General features: G+C 43.4%; 1 protein-coding gene across 1 annotated transcript in view; it reads left to right on the top strand.

The window, feature by feature from the left end:
* CAPN1 (calpain 1) overlaps positions 1-27,269 on the top strand; it is a 30,246-nt gene extending 2,977 nt beyond the window's left edge. Inside the window, exons 2-21 of the mRNA XM_056852534.1 lie at positions 407-476; positions 2,392-2,510; positions 6,968-7,101; positions 7,308-7,476; positions 7,781-7,864; positions 8,289-8,374; positions 13,433-13,507; positions 13,613-13,773; positions 14,510-14,685; positions 15,108-15,119; positions 18,257-18,468; positions 19,171-19,210; positions 20,349-20,414; positions 21,326-21,383; positions 21,704-21,768; positions 24,225-24,293; positions 25,206-25,284; positions 26,213-26,329; positions 26,691-26,749; positions 27,214-27,269. Coding sequence (XP_056708512.1) covers positions 407-476; positions 2,392-2,510; positions 6,968-7,101; positions 7,308-7,476; positions 7,781-7,864; positions 8,289-8,374; positions 13,433-13,507; positions 13,613-13,773; positions 14,510-14,685; positions 15,108-15,119; positions 18,257-18,468; positions 19,171-19,210; positions 20,349-20,414; positions 21,326-21,383; positions 21,704-21,768; positions 24,225-24,293; positions 25,206-25,284; positions 26,213-26,329; positions 26,691-26,749; positions 27,214-27,240 — 1,878 coding nt within the window. The 3' untranslated portion in view covers positions 27,241-27,269. The remainder of the gene's footprint in view (positions 1-406; positions 477-2,391; positions 2,511-6,967; positions 7,102-7,307; positions 7,477-7,780; positions 7,865-8,288; positions 8,375-13,432; positions 13,508-13,612; positions 13,774-14,509; positions 14,686-15,107; positions 15,120-18,256; positions 18,469-19,170; positions 19,211-20,348; positions 20,415-21,325; positions 21,384-21,703; positions 21,769-24,224; positions 24,294-25,205; positions 25,285-26,212; positions 26,330-26,690; positions 26,750-27,213) is intronic.
* Positions 27,270-27,788: the final 519 nt, after the last annotated feature.

Below are 27,788 nucleotides of genomic sequence, written 5' to 3'. Positions count from 1 at the left end.
TTCTTAAATAAAACCCATAGAATGCAGTAGTGAGTGCAGACCATCTTTCAAAAGGTTTTCATTTTAAAACAAAGTGCATTTTGCTAACCTTTCCGGCTGTACAGAACCTTGAAAGCATGTGGGCAACGCCTGCTGGGGCTGAACCAGGTGGCTTGATACCAGAAGAAATTGGGCAGAATTCAAGAAACCACGCAAATTTATTAACATAATTTATGCATTGTCCCACTTCCATTTTTTTTAATTGCTGAGTCCACATAGAGATCTTACTCACAGGCAAAGAAAGGAATGATTTGTAAAAGAACTTTGCATGTTGAAACCCAGCACAGATGATGAATTGGCAGTTGAAGACTTGCCAGTGTTTTAATACCAACAACAATAACAAATCCCCATTTGATGTATATTTCAGGAAATGTGCCGCAACCCGCTCTTCATTGTGGACGGCGCCACCCGTACAGATGTCTGTCAGGGAGCTCTGGGTAAGGATTTTCAAAAGGTGCCCCCCTCCAAAGATTCTGCTTCCTTCTTAAGGACGGGGTGGAAGGTGCTGCAGCCTTGGTTTATCCCACCCCGTTCTTTCCCTGGTCCCATTGGCCGCCTTCTTCCCTCGCTTTCTATAGGGTGAAAGGTGGGGCCTTTGTGGTACAGTAGGTGGGGTGTACAATGTTGGTTATAAAAAACTTATTCATAAGCTAGAACTCTTGATGATTCGTGGGGAAAGTTCATCCTCCAGGGTCACTTTGCTTCCCTTCAGCCACCCGCCACCTTCACCCTGGTTGCTTATGTTTACACATTGCCTTCTACTTTGGGAGCTGTTCTCTGGTGGCATGAGCGTAGTGTGCACATGCATGTCACAGCTTGTGTGGGTTTGGATGGAGGCTTGGCCTTGGGCTTTTTTTTTTTTTTTGACGATTGCAGGAGTTTGGGGGTCTCTGCCATCAGTAAAGGCCTTCTCTTTCCTCCCACCTCTTTTAAACTGCCAGGTACTTTGTTCATATAGTGAACAGCTAACATTGTTTATGATGTCATTTTAATGTTCAACTGATGCAGGAGTTCTTGCAAATAGCCTGAGTCTCATTTTGTTTTTAAAAAATTGACTAACGTTTGACAGTATTCGGTTGGTTGTTTGGCTATCTGTTTTTCTTACTGCTTAAAAGCCAAGCCCGAGAGCAGGGCTCTCCAGCTAGGTACCCCATGAGCTACCAGCGGCTCTTCAGCTGCTGCAGAGTAGTTTGTGCATCTATCTGACAAAGGGGATTTTAACTCTCGAAAGCTCATAGCCCTCCCCCCCCCCAAATTGGTTGGTCTCATAGGCGCTAATGTACTCAAATGTAACTGTAGACTACAGTCTCTCCAATGGGACAAATGTAGAAACTGCAGCAGTTAAATAAACTACATCCATCAAAACACAGCAGCTGCACCTTGATCCATTATGGCTCGTATAACTGTCCATGGGAATCAGAACGCTGCCTCTCTGCTAGTTTCTTCTGCTATTTGCAGGTCCCTGTGATCCAACAGAGAAATCTCCTGCATTTGCCAGCCCCTGGGATATAGTGTGAAAATGTATTGCATTTGCAACAAACACCAGCAGCAGATATGCAGATAGGAAAAAAGTAACCTTTTAGCAGAAGCATGAGGGAGAGACAGCCAACCCCCCCCCCTCCAATCACAAACTCTGGGGGGATTTCAAAACTTTTATCCAACTTTTTGAAGGAGACCAGGACCACCCAAAACCTTTTTTTCAGATGGAAAATGCAGACGTACTCTTTAACTATATGAGAGGTTCGATGTCAACAGACATCAGCAAAATAAAGCTATTGTAATGTGTTTTCTAAATAAAGCTAGGAATTTTCAGTGTATCAACTGGCAATTGGGAGGGGGGAGGGGGGCTGCAAGGGACAGGGAGGCAGGGTCTTGTCAAACAGCGACAGGCATTTGTAGGAAGGGGGGTGGAGCATGAGCATGATGTTGCAGTGATGCTCAGAAATGGGCAGAACCAAGTAACCACAGATTAAGGAACTCCACACTAAAAATTAAGCGAGTGGAAATCGACCAAAAAAACACTTCCCACAAAAAGCAAATCTAGAAGTAGTGGGGAATCCCTCCACTTTCCCCAAACTGGCAGCAAAAGCAGCCCAGAAGGAGTCTGGATACCCGAACAATGTGTGAAGATTTAAAGGACCGGACTCGCAGAAAATACTATGTCTGAAATAGTGTGAAATTGGACACCCACACAATTAAAAAGATCTCTACTACTAGAGAAGTGTAAAAGTGGGCAATATTTACATTGGATAGTCAGAATGTGGGGTGTAAACTTTACTTTTTATAAAAGCAGCCCTTCTGTAATAGCTTTCAATTTCCCTTGAAAATGTTTTCTTTTGCATCTCCAACTAGGTGACTGTTGGCTCCTGGCTGCCATTGCCTCACTTACACTGAATGATCCCCTACTCCATCGCGTGGTCCCCCATGGGCAGAGCTTTCAAAATGGGTATGCTGGCGTTTTCCACTTCCAGGTGAGCCTGTCTTATTATCCACAATGTTTTTTTTTTTCCTTAGCTGTGTGTCTTTTCCTGAGCAGAGTCTGGAATGCCATTCATAAACCAGCAGGGAAATCCACACACGTGTTCAGAAGTTTTAGTGGTGGCAGTCAGTATCTGGAAAGGAGGGTTTAGCATTTTTGGGAGCGTGTGTGTTAAAAATGCTTCAAGAGATTGCAAAAACCTCTAGTACAGCTGTGGGTACAGAGCACATTTGTTGGATCAGTTCTTTTTCAGGAGTCTCTTACTCCCCAATATCCTGGGTCAGTCCCTGTTTTGTGAAGCTTGCCCTTGACAGATCTTTGTTGTTTTTGTTTTCAGGAAGATTCTTTTGGAGACACCTTTTGAATACAGCTATCAATTGCTAGAGGTCATTCTTTAAGCTTTAGATTTCAGTTAAACATTCGTAGAAACTTCCCATTGGTGAGAGCTGTTTGACAAATAAGCCAGTTATCTGCTTCAAGCAGAGGCCAGACAACCATTGATTGGGGATGCTCTGGCTTTGGATTTCCTGCACTGAACATGAGGTTAGACTTGATAGCATGTAAGGCCCTGTCTGACTCTGTGGTTCTGTTACTAGAAAGGCCCTTGTCCTCCTGCTTTAACCGTTATCCTGTTTCTTTTTCCTCTATATTCTATTACTTGTTTATTTAAAATATTAATATCCTGCCATTTCCATGGATTCAGGGCATCTTGGCCTGACCCGGCTGGCCCAGGCTAGCCTGATTTTGTCAGATCTTGGAAGCTAAGCAGGGTTGGTACTGGTTAGTACTTGGATGAGAAGCTGCCAAGGAAGTCCAGCGTTGGTATGCAGAGGCAGGCAATGGCAAAGCACCTCTGTTCTCTGTCTTGAAAACCCTACAGGGTCGCCATAAGTCGGCTGCAACTTGACAGCATTTTCTGCCACCAACAACGCATCTAACAATGCAACAACAAGTTGAAAGGATATAAAAGATAAAGCATCCATTAACAAAACAGAAGTACACAGATTTTTTCAAAATAAATGTTTTACCTGTTCTTCTTTTTAAAGAATGCTCAAGAGGGTTTTTTTTTAAAGGGGAGCACTTCCTATGGTCTCCTGTCCTAACACCTGTCATCCTGCACTGATCAGGTCCAAGTCTCCTTAATTTTGCCATTCATCCAGGTGTTTATCTGTACCCTTATTCTGCTACCTTATTTCTTCATCCCACAATCTTCCCAGGTAATATAAAGTGTAGTATAGGTTCTGCCATAAGTTCTTCTTTCCTAGACCCTCTTAAGAGGGAATGAGTTTCTCTGGCCACACAGGGCCTATAAATTTTATTTGATGACACAAATACTGTTGTCAAAGCTCTACATTTGATGGATTTCCTTTTTAAAACAACTATTTCTAGCATATTGTGTAAATAATCGTTTACTAGCTCCACCCACTATTTTTCTACCCCCGTCTATGTAGAATAATGGGTCCAAATTCCACAGTTGCTGTATTATTTGTTAGTATGACCTCCATTTCCAGGTCCCAAATACAAAAGCTATCCTCGTGGAAACACCACAGCTGTAAAAATGGGTGTTTTCCCTTTGGCTCAAAACCCGTTTCTTAAATAAATGACCACACCTCTGTTTTCCCCCACCCGAGACAACACCTTGCTTGGTCCTTTGACAGTAGTGATAATCTGGTCTGTTATTTTTGTAAGTCTTCCCTGAGACTCCACCCTGGCTTGGAATCTGACTTTGTGGGTGATATGCCTCCAAACAAATTCTTGTTTGTGGGAGTGGCATGACAAGGGTGTGGTGCTTAGCAAGAAAGAAACCCCCCCCTTCAACCCCCTCCCCCTTTGTCTAGGTGGTTCAAGTTCTGTTAATTCTGTAACCACAGGGTTAAACAAACTAAGCCTGCCTAATGAACTGTGATGCAGAGGAGGCTGCTGTTTGTCTCCACCCATGAGCACAGTCAGGTTAGGCTTGAGAATTGGGTTGGGTGAGCAAGTTGCAGAGCTTAGTTTGAACCCAAGCAGAATGCCGTGAGTTTGAGCCTTAATAAAGGCTCGAACGTATGCAGAGTATTGGATACTTTTTCACTGAATAATTCCAGCAAGCTTCTAAAGTTCTAAACCGTCTCCTATAGCTTCCCTTTTAACTGCAATTCAAAGGCAGCAATTAACAGGGGACGTAATGTTTTACTGCATGCCATGCTTAACACACAAATTTCTGCAGACCAAACTTCTCTTAAGTGCATGGGGGTAAAACTAGGTTGGCTTTTCTTTAGCCACTTGACAATCCCTTGCACATCTGCGAGTGAGAACAGAGAAGAGACACAGGCAAAGAAGGAGGAGGATGTAACCTGCACAAGCAGATGTAAACAGCTACTGATACCTGCGAGGGTTGCCAACTCCAGCTTGGGAAATTCCCGGAGATTTGGGAGCAGAGCCTGGGGAGGGCAGGATTTGGGGAGGGGAAGAAGCTCAGCAGGAATATGATGCCACAGAGTCTACCCTCAGAAGCTGCCATTTCCTCCAGGATAATGGATCTTTGTAGTCTGGAGATCAGTTGGAATTCTGGGAAGAACCCTAGGCCCCACTTTGTGGTTGGTAACCCTAGTACTGGTAAGGATAAGAAGAAGAGTTGGTTTTTATATGCCGCCTTTCTCTACCACATAAGGAAGAATCAAACCAGCTTAAAATCACCTTCCCTTCCCCTCCCCACAACAGACAACCTGTGAGGTAGGTGGGGCTGAGAGAGCTCTAAGAGAGGTGTGACTAGCCCAAGGACACCTGACAGGCTTCATGTGTAGGAGTGAGGAAACCAACCCGGTTCACCAGATTAGTGTCCTCCACTCATGTGGAGGAGTGGGGAATCAAACCCGGTTCTCTAGATTAAACACCACTGCTTCTAACCACCACTCTTAACCACTATATCGTGCTGGATACACAAAGATAATGTCCCACCTAGTTAGGTTCTGGGTCACAGTCAGCAATAACTGGCTGTTCTGGGTGCTCTATTCAGTGTTTTACTCCAAGTTTGAAAAGACAATGGAGCCTTTTCAAAACGACTCTGTCCATCTCCTTCCATTTGCCTTGGAAACTCTCACAACAGAACCAGTATAAAATTTGAAAATGCTCTTTGCAAATGATATGCAAAGAGAAGCCATATTCTGTACCTTGATACAGTTCAGCAAATGTGCTTGCTTTGCTTAATTTATTATGGTTTGGCCAGCCATACGGCAGAAGGGGCAAAGAGCCATACAGGGCAATGAACCCAGACTCTACTCAGCTCTTCCTTCAGGCTTCTAAGATTTAACAGGCTTTGTCTTCTTGACCACTAGAATCTTTCACTATATCAGCAGGTAGAATCCCATCTACATTCTGCGAAGGAAAGCACAGCTTTCCACCTCCCTCCTCCCAAATTGATCCAAATACCCTCTGAAATGCTCCTGGGAGACTGGGGACCCCCAGGAGCAACATGAGAGAGAAGTTGGAGGGCTTCTGCAGAAGAGAGGAATTTCCCCGCTCTTGTGCCTTCTGATCTTTTTGATAGGATTCAACCCAGAGAATAAAATATTTGTCTTGTGGGATTCTGTTCAGGCTGCTGATTTTTGCAGTTAAATTCCATCATAGCTATGCTATTATACATATATATATTATTACATTCTTAAATTAATTCATCTACCATTACTTGCTCCCCTCCAGAGAACTGAAGTTCTGTGAAGGGATTAAGGAACTGCAGTTTTCAGGAATGCAGCACTCTGTCCTAGATAGCAAATTCTACAGTTATAGAGTTAATACAATCAACTCTGGAAATAACCTTGGATAGAGATGTACAGATGTACAGATGTAACCGGAGGGAAGGCAGCATGGTATAGCCCAATCATGTCAGATCTTGGAAGCTAAACAGGGTTGATACTTGGAAGGGAGACCACCGAGGAAGACTGTGCAGAGGAAGGCACCTCTGCTTCTCAGTTGCCTGGAAAGCCCCTTGCTGGGGTCACCATAAATTGGTTGCGACTTAACGGCAGTTTATACACACACAGATGTAACCATGGTTTGCTTTCCTTAACCGAGATGGAGTTGTATATGGTTACCTAAACTAGGGTTAAGAATGGTTTCAAGCCAGAATGTGAAACTGTTACCTCTGTGGGGCTGTAAACAATGGTTTGTATTAACCATGATTAACAGTGCAGTTCTAAGCAGATTTAAACCCTTCCAAGTCCATTGACTAGAAATGTTAAATCTCATACACAGCCTCTGGTGCGTGTGTGTTTGTGTGGGGTCAGGGCTTAGCTTGACAAGCTAAATCATGGTTTATTATCAATCTGGGATCTTAAACAAGAGTATGGTGAGTGGTGTAAAATGTTGCAACAGACTTCTGAATATTGGCAGTGCTATGTCTGCATCAGGCTTAGCTTACCCATTTCACCATTGTCTGGCTTTGTGTCTGTCACCCTCTCTTTGGTGTAGATCTGGCAGTTCGGCGAGTGGGTAGATGTGGTGGTGGATGACCTCCTCCCAACAAAGGATGGCAAGCTGGTGTTTGTGCACTCTGCAGAAGGCAATGAGTTCTGGAGTGCCCTGCTCGAGAAGGCTTATGCCAAGTAAGCATCTAATCCTTTAATCTGGGGGCTCGAGAGGTGGCTTTGGGAGATCTGGGTTTATCCCACCTCTGCCAGGGACTTGATTGTATGGCCTTGGGCACATCTGTGTCTTCACAGCCACAGAGGCCAACAACAATAACAAACAGTTGGACCTACATGACCAGGTTGTAAGGGACCCAACCAACTCTCTGCCACTTTCAATCCAGAGTAAATGGCTGCTATGAGGCCCTGTCTGGGGGAAGCACATCGGAAGGGTTTGAAGACTTTACTGGAGGCGTTACCGAGTGGTATGAACTCCGAAAACCACCCAGTGACCTCTTCCAGATCATCCAGAAGGCCCTGGAGAAGGGGTCTCTCTTGGGTTGCTCCATTGATGTAAGTATTTGGGTCAGGCACTTTTAATATTTGTGGGACTGTTCCAATTGGCTACTGGGTTCCCCCCCCCAATAGGGGTTGTGGGAGGAGTGGCCGCAGGCAGCCAAGCGGGCATATAAGCAGGGGTCTGGGCACTGTAGTTAGTTCTGTTCCTGTTCACCTAATAAAGCAGTTGCTGTTGGAACTCCGTCTCTGACCTCGTGTTTCCCCCATGCAGACTTAACAGTTCTTGAGTTGCTTGTTGAAGTTGTCGCTTAAATTTCTCTTCTCTTCTCTCCCATTCCCCATCTATTCCTAATCCTAGATCACAAGTGCTTTCGACATGGAAGCCGTCACATTTAAAAAGCTGGTGAAAGGCCATGCCTATTCTGTCACTGGAGCTGAGGAGGTGAGCTTTCAGATTGCTAGTGTATAATGTTCACTTCGTGATAACAATGCGCTAGGTGCTGTACAAAACGTAGCATTACACAGTAACTCAGGTTCGGGCAATAAAATATATATCTACCAAATGTAAGTTAAAAAACATTCCCAGTATGTGTATAAGTCACGATTTGTCTGCTTCTTGTCTCATGTCCTGCCCCCAGCAGGGCAAATGCCCTCCCCAAACTGCCCTCTCTATGGCCAAGTCATTTCAAGTGGTGTTGCTACACCCCAAAACTGTAATTCAGAAAACCAGCTTTAAAGAGAGGAAGCTTTAAAGAAAGTTTGGATAAATAGATAGTTCGAATGCGGCCTTGTCATCTTCTTCCTCCAAGCATCCTGAGCAGTGGCTTATCTCTAACTGACATCTTTTCTTATCTGTGTTCTCACAGATCAACTACCGAGGGCAGAGGGTTAACTTGATAAGGATACGAAACCCATGGGGAGAGGTGGAATGGACTGGCGCTTGGAGTGACAGGTAAGAAACAACTGTGTGTGCGGGGGGGGGCGGGGGCGGACGGTGGTTGCATTAAAAAATGACCCTTCTATCTCCGTATCTGTGACTGAAGGAAGCAGCAGCAGTGGAGTGCTGTACCCTGATCTCTGTGGAAATCAGTAAACCAGTTTGCCAGGATTAGAAGTCTACCTATCACATTTTTATCCCACCCTTCTTCGAAAGAACTCAGGGCAGTATGCATTATTCTCCTCTCCCCCTGCAAAGGAGGTTAGGTTGAGAGGGAATAGCTGGATAAAGCCACCCCATCAGCTGAGTGGGGCTTTGAATCGGGATCTCTCTGCACCATACTAGCTATAGATAGGCACACATGAGTATAGTTCAGGTGTAACAGCAAACCCTTTTGTTTGTTATGTGAATGAGCCTGGGGGACCTTGAAGCTTTTACGCACCCTTCCCCCCTGCTCCTGCCCTTGTGCATGGCTTGAAAATTCTGCTTTCACAGCAAGCTATAAATCCAGCCCAAGTCTCAGCAAGAAAGACCGGATATAAATGAAATAAATAAAATAAGAATGTAAGAAAATATTAGGCAGCCCTGTGGTGCAGGGTGGTAAGCTGCAGACCTGGCTCAAGGTTGACTCAGCCTTCCATCCTTACAAGGTTGGTAAAATGAGCACCTAAGTTGCTGGGGGTAAAGTGTAGACGACTGGGTAAGGCAATGGCAAACCACCCTGTAAATATAGTCTGCCTAGTAAATGTGATGTCACCCCATGGGTCATTAATTACCCAGTGCTTGCACAGGAGACTACCTTTACCTTTAAGAAAATATTGGATAGAGATTCTTGATGAAATTTTGAAGATTCTAAAAATTAAGTTTATGATGGACCACAGAAATATGTTATTAAAGATATTATCAAGCAATATGCCAAAAAATATAACAAATTATTCAAATATATGGTGACAGCGGCAAGAATAATATATGCTACAAAATGTAAAGCAGATAAATGCCTAAGTTTAATTGAACGGAAGAATAAAATTAGCTGTGTAAGCTGTCATGGCAAAACTAACATCTTATAACAGGCCAGTATCAGAGTTTCAGGAAAAACTGAATGCTTTTTATACATATATGACTAGAAGCTTAGGAAAAATTGTTAACACTTTTAAAATTTTTATAATAACAAGCAGAATAAAAAACAGAACATATGTATACAATAATAAAAGCTGAGATTGCTACAAATAATATAGGAATCAAGCTATATCCTGCTTTACAAATAGAACAATAAACATATTTATGTCCCCCCAAAAAGAACACTATATTTGTAGTAAATATAAGTATAAGCAATTTGTAATAATATAGAGCACTTATTAATAATCTTCATAATGTCACAATATTTATATTCATCCATGTATTAAAATGACTTATAATATAATTAAATAGACATAATAATTGTTGAATTATGTTTCTACTAAACATTAATAATAATTTTAAAGTACTACTAATTATTCCCAACATTTAAAAAAAATAGAAATTGAGTTTCCACCACATCTTATTTGAATTATATTCAATACAGTATATCAGTAAAGGTTCTTAAGAGTTTCTAAATTTCATATCACGTCATTATACTCCTTTCTGTTTCCTCTCCTCCCTCCCTTTCTTTTTGAGAACAGTATAAATAGTATGCTTTCCATGTATCCTGGAACTCTTTGCTTGGTCTTTAATTCACGTAGCTTGCCAGTTTTACCATTACTGCATAATCTGCTAACTTGCTCTTCCATTCCTCTCTATCTGGGCACTCTTTTACCTCCCATTTTTTTGCAAATGTTACTCTAGCTGCGGTAACCTCAGTTCTTCTGAGTTTTTTATGATGTTTTTTTTGGCAGAATACCCAATAACGTTTTCTTTGCTTCCATTGGGAATTTAATTTTTAAAATTTTCTGAAAGCTTAGGAGAAAATTAAAGCAAAAGAGATAAGTTGGTTCTTGTAGGTTATCCGGGCTGTGTAACCGTGGTCTTGGAATTTTCTTTCCTGACGTTTCGCCAGCAACTGTGGCAGGCATCTTCAGAGTAGTAACACTGAAGGACAGTGTCTCTCAGTGTCAAGGGTGTAGGAAGAGTAATATGTAGTCAGAAAGGGGTTGGGTTTGAGCTGAGTATTGTCCTGCAAAAGTATTGTCCTGTAAGTATCAAGATAATGTGCTAATGAGGGTATGGTATGTTAATATGGAACCATTGTATCCTGAAGTGATCTGTTAATGTGTGTAATCCAAAGCTAATCTGTATGGCTATTGTTGAATGTTGTCTTTGTCTGGAGGTTTTTCAGGGCAGGAAGCCAAGCCTTATTCATTCTTAAACTCTCCTCTTTTCTTTGGTTCTTGTAGGTTATCCGGGCTGTGTAACCGTGGTCTTGGAATTTTCTTTCCTGACGTTTCGCCATCAACTGTGGCAGGCATCTTCAGAGTAGTAACACTGAAGGACAGTGTCTCTCAGTGTCAAGGGTGTAGAAAGAGTAATATATAGTCAGAAAGGGGTTGGGTTTGAGCTGAGTATTGTCCTGCAAAAGTATTGTCCTGTAAGTATCAAGATAATGTGCTAATGAGGATATGGTATGTTAATATGGAACCATTGTATCCTGAAGTGATCTGTTAATGTGTGTAATCCAAAACTAATCTGTATGGCTATTGTTGAATGTTGTCTTTGTCTGGAGGTTTTTCAGGGCAGGAAGCCAAGCCTTATTCATTCTTAAACTCTCCTCTTTTCTGTTAAAGTTGTGCTGATGTTTGTGAATTTCAATGGCTTCTCTGTGCAATCTGACAAAATAGTTGGTAGAACTGTCCAGTCTTTCAGTGTCTTGGAATAAGACCCTGTGTCCTGTTTGTGTCAGTCCATGTTCAGCCACTGCTGATTTCTCAGGTTGGCCAAGTCTGCAGTATCTTTCATGTTCTTTTATCCTTGTTTGTATGCTGCGTTTTGTGGTCCCGATGTAAACTTCTCCACAGCTGCAAGGTATACGATATACTCCTGCAGAGGTGAGGGGGTCTCTTTTGTCTTTTGCTGATCGTAGCATTTGTTGTATTTTCTTGGTGGGTTTAAACACTGTTTGTAGTGTTTAAACCCACCAAGAAAATACAACAAATGCTACGATCAGCAAAAGACAAAAGAGACCCCCTCACCTCTGCAGGAGTATATCGTATACCTTGCAGCTGTGGAGAAGTTTACATCGGGACCACAAAACGCAGCATACAAACAAGGATAAAAGAACATGAAAGATACTGCAGACTTGGCCAACCTGAGAAATCAGCAGTGGCTGAACATGGACTGACACAAACAGGACACAGGGTCTTATTCCAAGACACTGAAAGACTGGACAGTTCTACCAACTATTTTGTCAGATTGCACAGAGAAGCCATTGAAATTCACAAACATCAGCACAACTTTAACAGAAAAGAGGAGAGTTTAAGAATGAATAAGGCTTGGCTTCCTGCCCTGAAAAACCTCCAGACAAAGACAACATTCAACAATAGCCATACAGATTAGTTTTGGATTACACACATTAACAGATCACTTCAGGATACAATGGTTCCATATTAACATACCATATCCTCATTAGCACATTATCTTGATACTTACAGGACAATACTTTTGCAGGACAATACTCAGCTCAAACCCAACCCCTTTCTGACTATATATTACTCTTTCTACACCCTTGACACTGAGAGACACTGTCCTTCAGTGTTACTACTCTGAAGATGCCTGCCACAGTTGCTGGCGAAACGTCAGGAAAGAAAATTCCAAGACCACGGTTACACAGCCCGGATAACCTACAAGAACCAATGAACTCTGACCGTGAAAGCCTTCGACAATATCTCCTCTTTTCTGTTAAAGTTGTGCTGATGTTTATGAATTTCAATGAACTCTGACCGTGAAAGCCTTCGACAAAAGAGATAAGATTTAAGAGATAAATGATTTATAAGAAAATCTTCTGTTAAGCAAATGTAGAGAAAAATAGAATTAAGATATACTTTAAAGATAATGTAACTTAGCATAGAAGTGAATTACCAGAAATGTAACCAATAAGTTATATATATTTATTAAACAAAAAATTGAAATGAATAAACATCATCCAAATAGGAAACTGTAGTTTTTCTGACTTTCACTGTAGTGGTGAAAAGTGCTATCAAGTTGCAGCCAAGTTATAGCAACACTGTGGGGTTTTCAAGGCAAGAGATGTTCATTGGTGGTTTTTCCATTTGCTGTTTCTGCGTAGCAACCCTGGACTTCCTTGGTGGTCTCCCATCCAAGTGCTAACCAGGCCTGACCCTGCTTTGCTTCTGAGATCTGACAAGATCAGGCTAGCCTGGGCTCTCCATACCTGGGTTAATTCTGGTTTGCCTGTGGTTCAGACAAAATGACAAACTATGATTTGCAGTGAAAACAGAAATTTTAAACTTTTGAACCACATAAAAAAGTAGGAGAGAGGGAGCTAGAACACGTGAGCTTGAGGATCCTGAATCAAGCCACTCTCTCCATGTGTAAACCCTTGTTACAAGCTTTACTAGTTTCCATAGGGATCATTATCCTTCCCTTCTGATTCTCCTGTATCATAGAGGTAGAAATAGAAAGGCTGTTTCTGTTTTCTTAGTTGTGTGCTCCTTATGGAAAAGCACAAGTAGAAATTAGAGATGCACGCAATGTGCTTGGGAGGAGGAGTTCCATGTCCCATAATTGGTGTATGTATGTTTGCCAAGGAAAAGTAGCAAAGGAAAGCAGCGTGTTCTCGAATGTGAGAGCTAGCACAAACTAAGCCAAAGCTATAAGATAAACACATTGGCTCTTGGTCCACATATCAACATGAAGAGTTCAGTTTGGTCAGTCCCCCAGAGATGAAGCAGTGCAATCCAAACGACAGATGCCGTTTGCTTTTGAAGAGGTGCCTGCAGAGCAAATAGTGGGAGGTGACTTTTGAAAGGGAGCCAAGCTACATGCTAAAGAGGAAAATCATGTCCCACCACACTCCAGATACAAACCTGTAAGAAAATCTCATTTCCTGCCTCTTTCTGACATCTGTTTGATTTTTTTAAACAGTTCTGGGGAGTGGAATGTGGTAGATCCCTCTTTGGGGCAGCAGCTAAGAATTAAAATGGAAGACGGGGAATTCTGGTAAGTGTAATTTCCATTACCCGTAAGGGTTGCGTTTTTGATTTTGAAACATGTACAAATAAGAGTGAATTCTGAGCTCATAAAAAAAAAAAATTCTCCCTGAAGGATGTCCTTCCAGGACTTCCTCCGGGAATTCACCCGCCTCGAGATCTGCAACCTCACTCCAGATGCACTGAAGTCACGCAAACTCCGAAAGTGGAATACCACACTGTATGATGGGACCTGGCGGCGGGGGAGCACAGCAGGTGGCTGCAGGAATTTTCCAGGTAGCGCATGTTGTGTGGGATATGGTTGTGGCACCGTGAGAAGCTTTTGACAGCCAAGAACAAGGAGATGAAGACCTAGCATGCATAAGAATCTCATGAGGTGGTAAACCAATATCTGGGCTACACCACATAAGATTGCAGGCTGAGGTGTGTGTGTATGCTGCATGCTTGAATATTTTCACTAGGAAAAAATTCCCCTACGTACAGAAAATGATATATTAAGGGAGGAAACCGGCTAGAAAGCGTCTTCTAATTTTCTATGTGCAGGGTATTTTTGTGTATAGAGGATAATTCAGTCTAGGGTTGCCAGTTCCTGCTTGGAAAATTCTTGATGGTTTGGGGGCATTCATATGAGCAGAGCAGAAAATAATCTAAAACCATAGCAGTTACATTAAAATCTAATATGAAACAGTGAGAAAAATATATACAGCCTTGTCTGCTTTGACCTGCAGGGGTTCTCCAAGGTCTTTGGTGGAGGTCTTTCACGCTGTCTTGAACTTGGGAATGCAAAGCATCTGCTCTACCATTGAGCCATGACTCTCTGTTTTGGAGACCCAGAAGTGGTAGAAAGCTGGAATAGAAGTAATTTTGCTGAGTGGCTAAATCACTTGAACTGAAACCCTCGCAAGGTCTTGGAGCAAGGTTTTGGACTCAGTGAGCCTGGTTCATCTTTCTGGTACTCAGATGAGTCTTCATCCCATCTCTCTCTCTCTGTCTCTTTCACACTCTCCTTCAGCTACATTCTGGATTAACCCCCAGTTTAAAATCCGTCTTGATGAGGTGGACGATGACGATGATGACGGGAGAAGAGAATCAGGGTGCAGTTTCCTTTTGGCACTCATGCAGAAACACCGGCGCCGGGAGAGGCAACTAGGGAAAGACATGGAGACCATTGGTTTTGCAGTCTATGAGGTAACATCTAAAGCTGTCTTAGCAACCTTGAGAACAAAAAAGAATATGTAATTAACTTGTGGAATTCACTGCCAATGGATATGGTAATGGCCGCCGGTTTCAAAGCAGACTAGACGTACTCATGGAAGAAAAGTCCACCAAATAATATCTATTAGCCAAGATGGCTGAATGTTCAAGGGCAGTATATCTCTGGAGGCCCATTGCCAGGAAAAGCAGCGGGTGGATGCTTTGCCCTCTGCGTCTCTTGTGGCCCATTTGAGGCAGCTGATTACCACTGTGGGAAAAGGGATACTGGGCTAGATGGACCATTCGTTTGATCCAGCAGGAGGGCTCTTCTTATATTTTTATGATGATTTTGGTTAGTGCTGATTCTCTTGCTTTTGTAGCTTACTGCCTTTTCTTTTTTTTCTTCTCCTCCACAGGTACCTCCTGAGGTATGTATACAGAAAACAACTCCCAGGTGCCTCCAGTTAAGAGAAACTCCCACATAATAGGTGAAGGGAACTCAGTGGTAGAGAACATGCTTTGCATGCAGAAGGCTCAATAGGTTCAACATCCAATGTCGGCAGTTTCAAAAAAAAGAGTTTGGGTAGGACTGAAAATTTAATAATACAATTTGAATAGCGCTTTCGTCTATTACATTATTGCAAATTGTATACAAGGTGAAGTGGGCTGTCAAGTTGCAACCGACTCATGGCAACCGCATGAAGTTCTACTTCATGGGGTTTTCCAGGCAATTGATGAGCAGACATGGCCTTCTTCTGCATAGCAGTTGCAGTCTTTCTTAGTGATCTCCCATCTTAAGTACCAACCCTGCTTAGCTTCCAAGGTCTGGTGAGATCAGGTTAGTCTTGGCTGTTAGGGCTGAAAAGCAGGGCAGCACTTTTATCACTATATTGGGGGCTGGAGGCCGGGATTAAGAGGGAGAGAGTGGCTTGCCTAAGGAGTTTATGAGATTTGAATAAGATACAAATGTAAAATTACCAAGAAAAAAATAGTAATTTAAATCACTAATTTAATCAGTTTTCCTATGCATTTCCTGAACATTCATTTCCAATGAATTGCTTGTTTTAACCATTAAAACCTGTCACTTTGCAATGGTTATGCTTTCTCAGACACTGAATAATGAACTTTCAATCTACTTTCAGTGCACTTCACAACAAGATTGTATTGTGTGAAATGGCAAAATCCACTTGCAAATGATCACTAAAGTGCATTGCAAGTGGATTATTCTGTGTGGTGTGAAAGCACAAGAGCCTTTATGCAGTTGAGGAGCATGATCTAAAATCTCTGGTCATGTTGCCACATGACTTCTGCACTGTGTTGCTTAGAAATGTGAAATTATTGACTTTCTGCTTGGCTCTCTGCATGCAGAAAGATCACTAAGCAAAATCACTTTGAGAGTTATAATACAGTACAAATTTAGTTGTGCTGTATAGCAATCCAAGGGTCAAAGGTTTCGGGAAGCAAACCTGGCTGTTACTGGACATAGTGTAGAAAAAAACAATATACCTTCTTGTTGAACAAAGTAACAAGAAACAAGCAACGTGATAGCTCATTTAACAACTTGGCTCTATTTGCCACTATACATTCTCACATAAGCATCGCATAAGCAACGCAATAAACAAAATTGGAGTTCATACAACTTGTTAAAGCTCTATGCTCTCAAAAGCAGTTGTAGTTCAATTACAGAAAAAGGAATGTATAACAGGTTATAGTCTGTAGCAGTCTGTTGCTTGATGTGTGGAAGTTTGAGGAACCAGCGCTGAGAGATATGAAGACGCCAGCGCTGAGACAGCTTGGAGAAAACCCAAACAGCGCAGCTAGCTCAGTGCAGCTGTTTCACACACCCGCACGGGGTTAATGCTTCATCAGTTCGTCTCCAACCATAAACTGAACAATATAGTTAAGCAAGGGCGCTACTAGCATGCCCTCAGAGAAGCATAAGTATAAATGGGAAGCAGAGAGATGGCAGGGCACGTCCAGGCAAGTTAGTGGTACCTCCATGTCCTGTCTTCTGTCTGCTTCTTATTTATGTTCGAGTGAAGATGCCAGGCTGGGAACTCTGGCTGCAAGTAGCCTGTGAATCTACTCTACCGCCACTTGAGTCTGCCAGCTCCAGCCACATGAGCTACTGATCACATATCATGTCACAAGTGACTGTACCCACTACCATTTACTTTTTCATACATTTCATTTATTTTTGTTTTTTGAAAATCACCCTCTAAGAAGCTCATGCTGTTTTTTCCAGCCCTGTTTCCTGTTCCTAATTAAGCTCCAAGACCAGACTAGGCTTGCAGGCAGCATCTCTAGTCAGAGCAGGAACAGGACAATGAATCAAAAAGCCCCAAGAAGGGGAGGTTTTCTCTTCCAAGAGGAATCATCCAATTGACTTAGCAGCAGCCAGAGCAGAAAAAGATCACTTATCCATGCAAGGGTGTGTGATAAAGAGTGATAAAGCTCAGAAGGGGGAATTACAAGGGAACAGGTGTCCTTTGTGGAATAGGCCCATGTCAGGCTGATTGGCTCAGGATCTATAGAAAACTGTAAACCATTAAGCTAGGGAGCTAGTTTAGTCAGAGCGCATTAGCTTACTGTGTTGTTTTATCTCTGTTTTGCATCTACACTAGTCTGAAACCCAACATCTATGACACAAATAAAGTTAATCTTTATTTTACGTGAGAGAGCCTGCTTTGTCCTCAGATCGCTTGGGTGTAAAAGAGCTGGGTTATAAGCCTATGCCGATTCTCAGTTGAGCCAGGTTGCATGTTTAGTTGAATGAGCAGTTTGTGTGAGTGACAGAGGGGGTTACCGCACTTGTATTCCCAGCAATGTATTAAGAGTTTGAAAATGTTATAAAAAATACTGTTCGCACTTTCTGTGTATTCCCACCGATGTATTAAGAGTTTGAAAACGTTATAACAAATTCTGTTCGCACTTTGTTTGGCCCCTTTGGCTGTGAAGACGTCTTCCAACCATTTATAAGCCGTGGTATCCAAAAACCCTGTTAAAGCAATGTTTTTTACAACGTTTTAAAACTCTTAATACATCGCTGGGAATACAAAGTGTGGTAACCCCCAGAGAGAGGCAGAAGTAGGCCTGTCAGATTCTACTTAAGAACTTCAAGTAACAGACCATCAAGAGCGTGGGACTACTGTATCAGGGTAAGCAATAGCCAAATGGCTTCAGGGGATCTGAGGAAACAGGGCCCTCCTTCTCTGGGGTTTCCCTATCCTTCCTCCTGAATCACTGTGATAGTGAGATACATGGTTGTATAATTCCCCCAGTTTTTTCCTCAGAATAACCTTTGAGAGGTATTGTAGATTGGGAGATAGTGGTAATTAGCCAAGATAACCCACTCAACTCTCATGGCTGAGATTACGTCTCATGTTTTACACCTGGGTGTCTCTGGTATAAGTCCAACTCGCCATCCATTGTATTATGCTGGAAATATGGCCAAGTAGTTACAGTGTACTAAGAGCATCTCCATATTGTTTAAAGCTCACATGGGGGAGGGTCAACAGATAAAACAGTTCAACCTGTCACTTCTCTCTCTCTTTCTCTCCATCAGTATGTGGGTCAGTCCTCAGTCCACCTGAAGCGAGACTTCTTCCTGTCAAACTCTTCGAGGGCCCGCTCAGAGCAGTTCATCAACTTGCGTGAAGTCAGCACGCGTTTTAAGCTGCCGCCGGGCGAGTACATTGTGGTGCCTTCCACATTTGAGCCTAACAAGGAAGGAGATTTTGTGCTCCGGGTCTTCTCTGAGAAGAAAGCTGGGACAGTGTAAGTCAACAGTTCCCAGGGCTGGGCAATGTACAAAAAACTGTAACACAATTAAAAGCATGTAACTTTTCAGAACTGAGTAACCCAGTTGGCCCGGGGACCCTACTTGGTAGCAGGGCTAAGACGTTGGAGGGGGGAGGGCACATCATCTGGTAACTGTGAAGAAGGGAACAGATCCTGACAAGTGCAAAATAAATAATGGGAAAGTGGATCTTGATTCCCTTTTTGATCCCCTCCCCATCTAACAATATCTTGGGATCATCTTTTGATCCATATGGTGTGTTACTTGTTTTCTTCTTTTGAACCCAAAGCCAGCAAAATACATTTTTGGGTGCTTAAGATAGGAGATCAGAATGTTCCTCCCTCCGCTAATTAATGCAGAGTTCAAGCCACTGGGATCTTGTGCACAAGCCTCACTGAAATGAATGACACCTGTGCAGCTCCTGTTAATTGAATTGGGGCTGACTAACATTACTTTCTGGTAAGAGTGGCACATTCTGCTCATGCTCAGGAACACTCAGCTCATGAATTCGCAGGGGAGACCCTATTGAAAGCCTCCCTCACTTTCTCAGCATAGGTGTTGGATTTCTCCCTTCTTTATGTTGCATATCCTGAAATATTTACTCACATCTGTATATTATTTTGCAAAGCTTTGCAGTTCTAGGCTGATATCTTTTAAATTCATCCATTGTTCTTCTGCAGGGAAATGGATGATCAGATCCAGGCTACTCTGCCAGATGAGGTAAGAACTCTGTTCTAGCAAAACCCTGGTCTTAGATTTGTATTTTGGGGTAAATGGGAAATCCAGCTTAGGCATTCCACACAGATCCTTTCTATAGCAGTGCCCTGTTTCCACATAATGGAATCCAGTTTGACTTAAAGTTATGGCTTTCATGTACTGGGGAAGCCAGCACATAAGAAAATAAAATGTACCTTCCCAAGTCAGGCTGAGGTCCATGTAGTCCAGTATCCTTTATTTCCATCAGAAGCTAGCTGGAGACTCAGAAGCAGAATGGGAAACCAATGGCTGTTCCCATGAATTCAGAGGTGGACTGCCCCTGAACATGGAGGGTTTCCATTAAGCTTTCATTGTCACTTGTACATCCGTCCTCCACAGAAGTACCTAAGTATTGCCTTGATGTATCAGACCAAAGGCCATCTAGTCCAGCACCCTGTTTCCAACAGCAGCTAGGCCGGTGCCTCTGGGAAGCTCACTAGAAAGGTGATGGCTTCGCCTTGTTGTCTGTCCCCACTGTCTGGTTATGGAAGCTATACTGCTTATGAATGTGGAAGTGCCATGTAATAATAGTTGTAAATGGTCATCAATGAGCCTTTCCTCCTCCATGAATGAGTGCAGTGCATATTTTTAAAAGTACTTTTAAAAAGGTACACTAAAGCTATCTAAGCTTGTCACGTCTTGTGACAGTGAATTTCTTAAGTTAACTGCACATTATGTGTGGGAAGCATCTCCCTCACCAGCCTGAATTTACTTCATGCACCGACAGTATCCACTAATGACACCTGGCTTGATTTTTTGGTGTTCAGTATTGACGGATGATTTCCAGGTGCTTAGGATGATGGTGCAGCATAGCTGTGCCCTGTATGTCAGATCTGTCTGTCTCTCCATCCTACTTGATGGGGCTACTCTGTACAAATAGGCTGTCAGTCAGGCACTTCCATTTCCTGCTTGCTGTTTGTTCTCTATGCCTGCAGTTTACTGTGGCTAAGAGGGGGGGGGGAGTTGTGCACCTGTAACATTGGTCAGAGAGATTTATTTCTGCCTGAAGTGCTGGGGGCTGTGAAAATTATAATTTAATGCTTCTGCCAAATGCAACTCTGATCCCTCTGCATGTTGATTTATACCTCTTCTTGCTCCCCAGAAAGTGCTTTCAGAGGGAGAAATTGACGACAGTTTCAAGCAGCTCTTCAGGCAACTGGCAGGGGCGGTAAGTGTGCAGAAGCAGCAGCAAAGAGAGTGTGGTGGGAACTTTGGCAGATGTGAATTCCTTTCTGCAGCAAAATGACAATAGCCAACAAGAGAAATTGATAGGGTTATTAAATATCATGGTAATGAGCTTGAGCGGTATTGAGTTAGGAGTAGGACAAATTAAGGCCTGCTTGAAAACCTACCTCAAAATATCCAATATTTTTGAGGTAGGAGTTTCTAGCAGGCATTAATTTGTGCTATTCCTGACTCAATACCGCTCGAGTGGTATTTACTTCATTTATACCCCCAATGGGGACCCAAAGTGGCTTACATCGTTTTTCTCTCCTTCATTTTAATCCTACCAACACCCCTGTGAGGTAGGTTAAGCTGAGAGTGTGACTGACCCAAAGTCACTCAGCCAGCTTCCACACCAAACGGGCTCTTCATATATACACATACAAATATATATGAGATTTAACCATGCTAAAAAGAGCAGGAACAGGGGTCTCTTTGGGGACAGAGAACAGAATGGGAGGAACCTTCATAGGAAAGTTAGGAAGGGGGAAGCTGGGCCTGCTGGGAAAGAGGGGCCTTTTTGTGGGATGGTAATAATACTGATTGTTAAGTCCGCGTGGGGAGGACACACGAGGTCGAGACGGAGTTCCAACAACAACACTTTATTGTAGTAGAAGACAAAATTATAACCCAACAAAATTATAACCTTGGTGTGGTGATCCCTGAGGTGCCCCTGGGCAGGCAGAAGAGAATGTGGAGGCCAAGTGTGAAGAGGGAACAGCAGGCAGTTTGGGACAGAAGCAGCCATCTCTTGTGCATCTCTACTGGGAAGATAGATTAGAATAATCAATTGGCTTTAAAATCTCTCTGTGTAAAATGTTGTTGTTTCTTCTTTTTATACACCCTTCCTTCCAGGATATGGAAATCAGCGTTCGCGAACTACAGACCATCCTCAACAGGATCATGGGCAAACGTAAGACTCCGCCTCTTCCCCTGTCCCTTCCTTTTATAGTAAATGAATAAAATGTCCATCATCATTGGGATTTGTGCCGGAGAATGGCTTGTATCTTGCAAGGATTCCTGAGGCTTCAGCTCCATGCAGGATCCCAGGCATGGGGATGATCTGGTGTCAGGGATGGAGGACAGTTTTTTTGTTCAGCGTTTGCACACGCAGCTCTGTACTTTTTCCCACCATTGTGTTTTCCCATTACATCATAGTAGCTGCCAACACATTCCTTGCAAAACAATAAGAAAAGGCAGGCTCTGAACATACTCATCTGGTTTAAATTTCAGATAAAGACCTTCGGTCAAAAGGTTTCAGCATAGAGTCCTGCCGGAGCATGGTGAATCTCATGGATGTATCCTCCTTCTGTGGTTTTTGTTAATAGCAATACTATTGTTGATGATACTCATAGCACTTCACATTGTTACAGAGCTTTCTGATGCCTAGTCTAGACAATACAGTCATTGCTTTGAGATTTCTGTTTTCATGTGACATGCGTTTATCAGAGCTATCATGTACATGTGTTGAGGTGGTAACTGGCCACCTAAGTAATCCAACTCAGATTCCTTGATGGTTTCACATTACCTTTTTGGCCTGTGGCAATTAGAATACTTGTGTTATGCTCCCAGGAAAGAGGATCTTAGTATTCGTTGAAGTTTTGATTCCAAACTGTCTGAAGGAATGGAGTCTATATAGCCATCCTTGTGTCCATGTATCTCCTTTACAATAATGGCTTCTACAAATTCCTGTAGATAGGAGTGGCTCATAGAATATGGAACTTCCAGAGCTCATGGGGAGGGGAATACATTGTTATGGATAAGTTTTTTTTTTTACACCATGAAATTGGTATCATTTGCAGCAGTCAACACTTGTGGCAAGTTCTCTTATCAGACTTAATGTCACCAGCCATAAACATGGTGATTTGTATTGTGTAGGCCAAACCTAAGCATTCAAAGCACTTTGGGTTTGTCCCTATGCAGCGCCAATGGAAACTGCCAGTGAGGTGGATCTTTCCCCCCTTCCTCCACCAGCCCCACCTGTGAGCATCAAAAATGCTGAAGGTTTGCGGGGGGTGGCCTACATGGATAGAAAGATTTAAAACATGGGTAGCTGCACTGAAGAGGAGAAAATGGACAGAATTGTCCCTCTGCCTCTACTGTCACTGTATATTGAAGAGCCAGCTGAAGGGCTTCTGGTGGGAATAGGCAGGAAAGATGTATTTGTCTGCTGTCCCCCTCCTCAGGGCAGCAGCCTTTGCTGCATGGCTTTTTGTCCATATGGGTCCCTGACTGTAGCATCACATTTTCAAGACTCCCCAGGCAGCAGCTGGGGAAAGGCAAGAGGCAGGAAAGAAACCTGCTTCCACCAGCACCTCCTGCTGGTGGTGAGTAGAATCATTATTTCAATCTTTGCAACAATCCTGTGAGATAGATTTATTGATTTTATTTGCATCTCATGGTCTGTACCAAAAATAGGTTCAAGACTACAGACATTCAGAGGTGGTTTGCCACTGCCTGCCTCCACATCATGATCCTGGTATTCCTTGGAGGTCTCCCATCCAAATACTTGCCAGGGTCGTGGCAGAGTGTGTGTGACTGGCCCAAGGTCACCCAGCAACCTTCCATGGCAGAGTGGGGATTTGAACATGGGTTTCACCAGATCCTAGCCCAACACCTTAACCACTACACCATGCTGGCTCTCATACAATAGCCACAAAAACATTTAAAAGCAATGGCAAAATCAGCATCATCATAGCATCAAATAAATAGTTAAAAACAGGAAATGCTAAAAGCAGGTAAGCATCCTAGATTTCAAAGGCCAATGTCAGTAAGGTTAAAAAAGGAATATACAGGCAGGCCAAGAAAAAGAAGAAAAACGCCACAGGATCAAAATATCAACAAAATGCCTGGGAGTAAACCTGATGCCAAAAACTTAGCGTTCTCAGCTCCAAACTAATGGATGTGAGGGGTGCTTTCTGTAATCAAGGTCTCACAACCAAAAAGTCCCAGCCTCTGGAAGCTTGACTTTAGGAGGTAGATGCCCAATAGAGCAGATGGCGTCAGGCGGAAGCCAGTGGTGGTCCTTTAAGTACCCTTTGTGGCTTAATAATTAATTACCAGCACTATCGTTGGACCCGAAAGTCAATGTAGTTCTTTTAAAACTGATGACACATATTCCCTATACAACTTAAGCCAACTGGCTGTCTTGCTGCTGCAATTGAATCTTTTTTCAAAGGTAGCCCCATATTGCAAATGGGCTGAAGGTGTGAGAAATAGGGTTGCCATCCTCCAGATCTCCAGCCAACAGAGATCAGTTCACCTGGAGAAAATGGCCGCTTTGGCAATTGGACTCTATGGCATTGAAGCCCCTTCCCAAACCCCACCTGCCTCAGGCTCCCCCCAAAAAACCTCCTGCCGGTGGCTAAGAGGGACCTGGCAACCCCAGTGAGAAAGGAACTTGTCTATGAAGGCAGTTTCCTGCAAAGGCATGAGCCAAGCTGTGATGCTTCAGTGATTCTCTTTCTGTTCTTATGCCTCTCCCCACTGGTGTGATGGGGCAGGAGGATGCAGACTTTCTCCCCTAAGCAAACGGCTCCTAATTGCTGTCCTCACTTTCAGACTTGCTTTGCCATGTTGCACAATTGGGATGGAGGAGAGGGTCTACTCTTCGAGGGGGTCCAAGGGCCGCTTTTGGTGCATGGCACTAGAACAACAGTTCTTTGGGTCCTGACAAGGTTCTTTGGGGTGATGGTCAACGGAGAGGTATGGTATTCCACAGGAGTGTTTCCTTAACAGTACCCTCCTTGAACAGAGAGATGGCAATGGGAAACTTGGACTTGTGGAGTTCAACGTCCTCTGGACCAAAATTAAGAACTATTTGGTAAGCACAGCTTTTCTCCTCCTGCCTGCAGAAGAAATGGCTGCCGATTGATTGATTGATTGGATTGTTTATGTCAATTGTTTACCAGTTTATAGTATGCCTATGCCACTTTTCTATTAAAAGAATATACAAATCAGAGGTAATTTTAAAAAAATACAATGGGAAATAGAAGTGAGAGAATAAGCCAATACTCTGGAGGTAGTTGTCACTGAATTTTTTTAAGTCTACACAGTCATCCAGATGTTCTTACTGGGAAAGACGTCCACCCAGTTCCACCCACTTTCTAAAAGCATTTAGTGGGCACCAGAGAAAGTGTTGGTGGGTGCCATGGTGCCCACAGGCACCACGTTGGGGACTTCTGAGTTACAAAAAGTTAAGACCTACACAACTAAGTCTTGTAAGTGTATTTAGAGAGTTTCCTTATTTTTGGTGTACTTGGAACAGCCATTGGAACTATATTGCTTTTAAAATCTCTTCCTTTAACTTCCTGAATAAAATTCTCTTTTACTGTAAGGTGTGTTGCTTTGAGTTGCCGGGCTGAACCCAGAGTTAACTTGGTTACATTACCTCAGAGGGGCTTGTTCCAGGGTCTTAGGCCAGAGACAGGGGGACAAATCTCTCAGACCCAGGTGGGTCAGCCTTAACAATCCAGAACATACTAGCTAGGCAAAGGAAGTGGCCACTACATTTTATTGGTAACATATGAAGTGGGGCTTAATTTTTGTCCACTAAGGACAGACGGTCCACACAGAGACCCCCTGTGACTCCTTCTTCTCTTACAAGCACTTGACAAGCGCTTCAAAACTTTTGGTGCCTTGGGGAAGATGCTTAAGGATGCCTGCAGTTCTGGGAGTCTAGACTCACTGTTCTTGTATACATCTTGTTTTGGTATTTTTCTATTTTTATTTTAAGGCGGTCTTCAGGAAGTTTGACCTTGATAAGTCCGGAAGCATGAGTGCTTATGAGATGCGGATGGCTCTGGAATCTGCAGGTGATGTAGCTCCTTTTTCTTTTATTCAGTTCCTGCGCTGCTTTCTAACCAACATAGTCCTTAGGGCAGCTTACAAAAAAACAACCACCCCTAACAACATTGAAAGCATATAACTTTTCTGAATGGAGAAGCCTAGTTAGCCCAGAGACCCTACTTGGTAGCAGGGACAAGAAGTTGGAAGGAGGAGGGGGTCTCGTTTGGTTATTTCCAATCTGGTGAACCGGGTTGGTTTCACCACTCCTCCACATGAAGCCAACTGGGTGACCTTGGGCTAGTCAGTTCTCTCAGAGCTCTCTCAGACCCACCTACCTCACAGGGTGTCTGTTATGGGCAGGGGAAGGGAAGGTGATTGTAAGCGGGTTTGATTCTTCCTTAAGTGGTAGAGAAAGTCTCTTCTTCATCTTCCTTGAGCACAAGCCTCACTGAAATGAAGGCTACCTGTTCAGCTCATGTTAATTGACTTGGGGCTCACTCAGGAGAACGTCCTGGCCTCATGGGTCATCTCTGCCCACCTCCCACTCTTTCATGCTTTAGTGACTTTTCCTCAGTATAAGTTTTTTAAATCCTGTGTGCCACCACGGGATTCCTTGCAGTGAGGGCTGCGTGCGAATGATGCAACCAAACTGGTGAGACTTATCATGTGGGAAAAGGCCCACATGGTCACCTCACTCATGCAACCTCAAACTGTAGGAGACTGCAGAGGAGCAGCTGCCACATAACTGTGTGAGGCAGCATCCTTTCCCCCCTCACTACTGGATTATCAAGTGTATAACTTTCTGCCTTCTTTCGGAGGTCTGCTGTAGGACAGCTAGATTCAAGTCCAGTAGCACCTCAAAGACCAACAAGACTGGGGGGGGGGGTGTTGCTGCCATTTTTAAGTGGTTTGGTTTCTTGACTAACTAGATCTTTGTTGTGTGTGTGTTGGCAGGCTTCAAGCTCAACAAGAAGCTGTACGAGCTGATCATCACCCGCTATTCTGAGCCTGACTTGGCCGTCGACTTTGACAATTTTGTTTGCTGTTTAGTGCGGCTCGAAACCATGTTCCGTGAGTGCTGTTTCCTTTGGGTGTCTCTTTTCCTTAACTTTCGCCATCCATCAAGCTGGTTCGTGGTGGCGTTTGACCCTACTGCCCTTAGTGCGGCAGGCGTTCCAGCTTCACACATGATCAAAGGAGGTCAATGGGGCAAGTGCAAAATGTTTTGACAGAAGTTATTCCACAGGACAGTGACATGTCTGAGGGAAGAGCTTTGGAAGTGAAGATTGTTGAGTTATGCCACTGAAAAGAGCTTGGGAAAACTGGGGTCGCAGGCATTTTGTTTCATCTCAGTTTGCTTCTCTGAGAAACCCTGCAGTACAGGTGTTTGAGGTTTAATGCTCTCTCTGTTTCTCTCTTTCTGTTTTGCCAGGGTTTTTCCAAGCCCTGGACACTGACAAAGATGGGATTGTCACCTTTGACTTGTTTAAGGTAATGCATTTCACTTTATCTAAGCAACCAAGATGAGCCCCATGGTGCAGTCAAAAGCTCTGCTCAAGACCTGAGTTCGATCCCAACAGAAGTCGGTTTCAGGTAGCCGGCTCAAGGTCAACTCAGACTTCCATTCTTCTGAGGTCAGTAAAATGAGTACCCAGCTTGCTGGGGGTCAAGTGTAGATGACTGGGGAAGGCAATGGCAAACTACTACATAAACATAGTCTTCCTCATAAAAGTTGGGATGTGACATCACCCCATGGGTCAGTAATGACCCAGTGCTTGCACAGGGGACTACTTTTACCTTTAAGCAACCAAGAATTTCTTAGGCATTCAGATGCCGGGGCTGGGGATTAAAATGCTGGGGTGTTTTGACAGGCTTCTTCCATGTTAGCATATTGTTCCTTTATAATGAGGATTGGTGTTCCTGATATTGACTGGCACTTTCTCTCTCTTCTGCAGTGGTTACAGCTGACCATGTTTGCTTGAAGAAGACACGGAGCCAACCCTGCAGGCCTTCCTTCTTCCTGTTTCTTACCTGCAAGTGCCTTGCATCAGAACGTGGTAGCTTCTTGCTTGATGCCACCTCTGCTTCCAGTAAAGCTCCCCCCTTCCCATACGCACCACCTTGCCTCGTTTGCCTCACGTGCCAGGTGGACTGTCTCGGCTCCCACCGTCGTGCCTGGTTACTTGTGATTTCAGAAGCCTTTCAAGTTCACCACCTCCTGAAAACCACCTTTTGCTTTGGATAATCCGTAGCAGCAGAGTCTTTGGCAAGAACATTGCGGTGCCAAAGCTCCAGACGGGCCTTATTGCTTGATCACAGGCGTGTTGTCTTTAAAAGGAATGTATCACAGTGCCAACATGACTGATGCCAACTCTGGGCAAGAGTTGTCAGCACTGGGCAAAGACAGTGCATGCTGGGAAAATGTTGGCCTCCGATTGCCAATCTTTCTGTGGACTTCTTTTGTGCTTTTTTCTGCTATCATGGTTTGGCTGGACTTCCATCATTTCTGTGTTCTTGAGAAGTGTGTGAA

This window comes from Euleptes europaea, chromosome 7 (genome assembly GCF_029931775.1).
Source record: "Euleptes europaea isolate rEulEur1 chromosome 7, rEulEur1.hap1, whole genome shotgun sequence".
Classification (NCBI taxonomy): Eukaryota; Metazoa; Chordata; class Lepidosauria; order Squamata; family Sphaerodactylidae; genus Euleptes; species Euleptes europaea.
The sequence above is the reverse complement of the archived record's forward strand: the minus strand, read 5'-3'. Positions and strand labels throughout refer to the sequence as shown.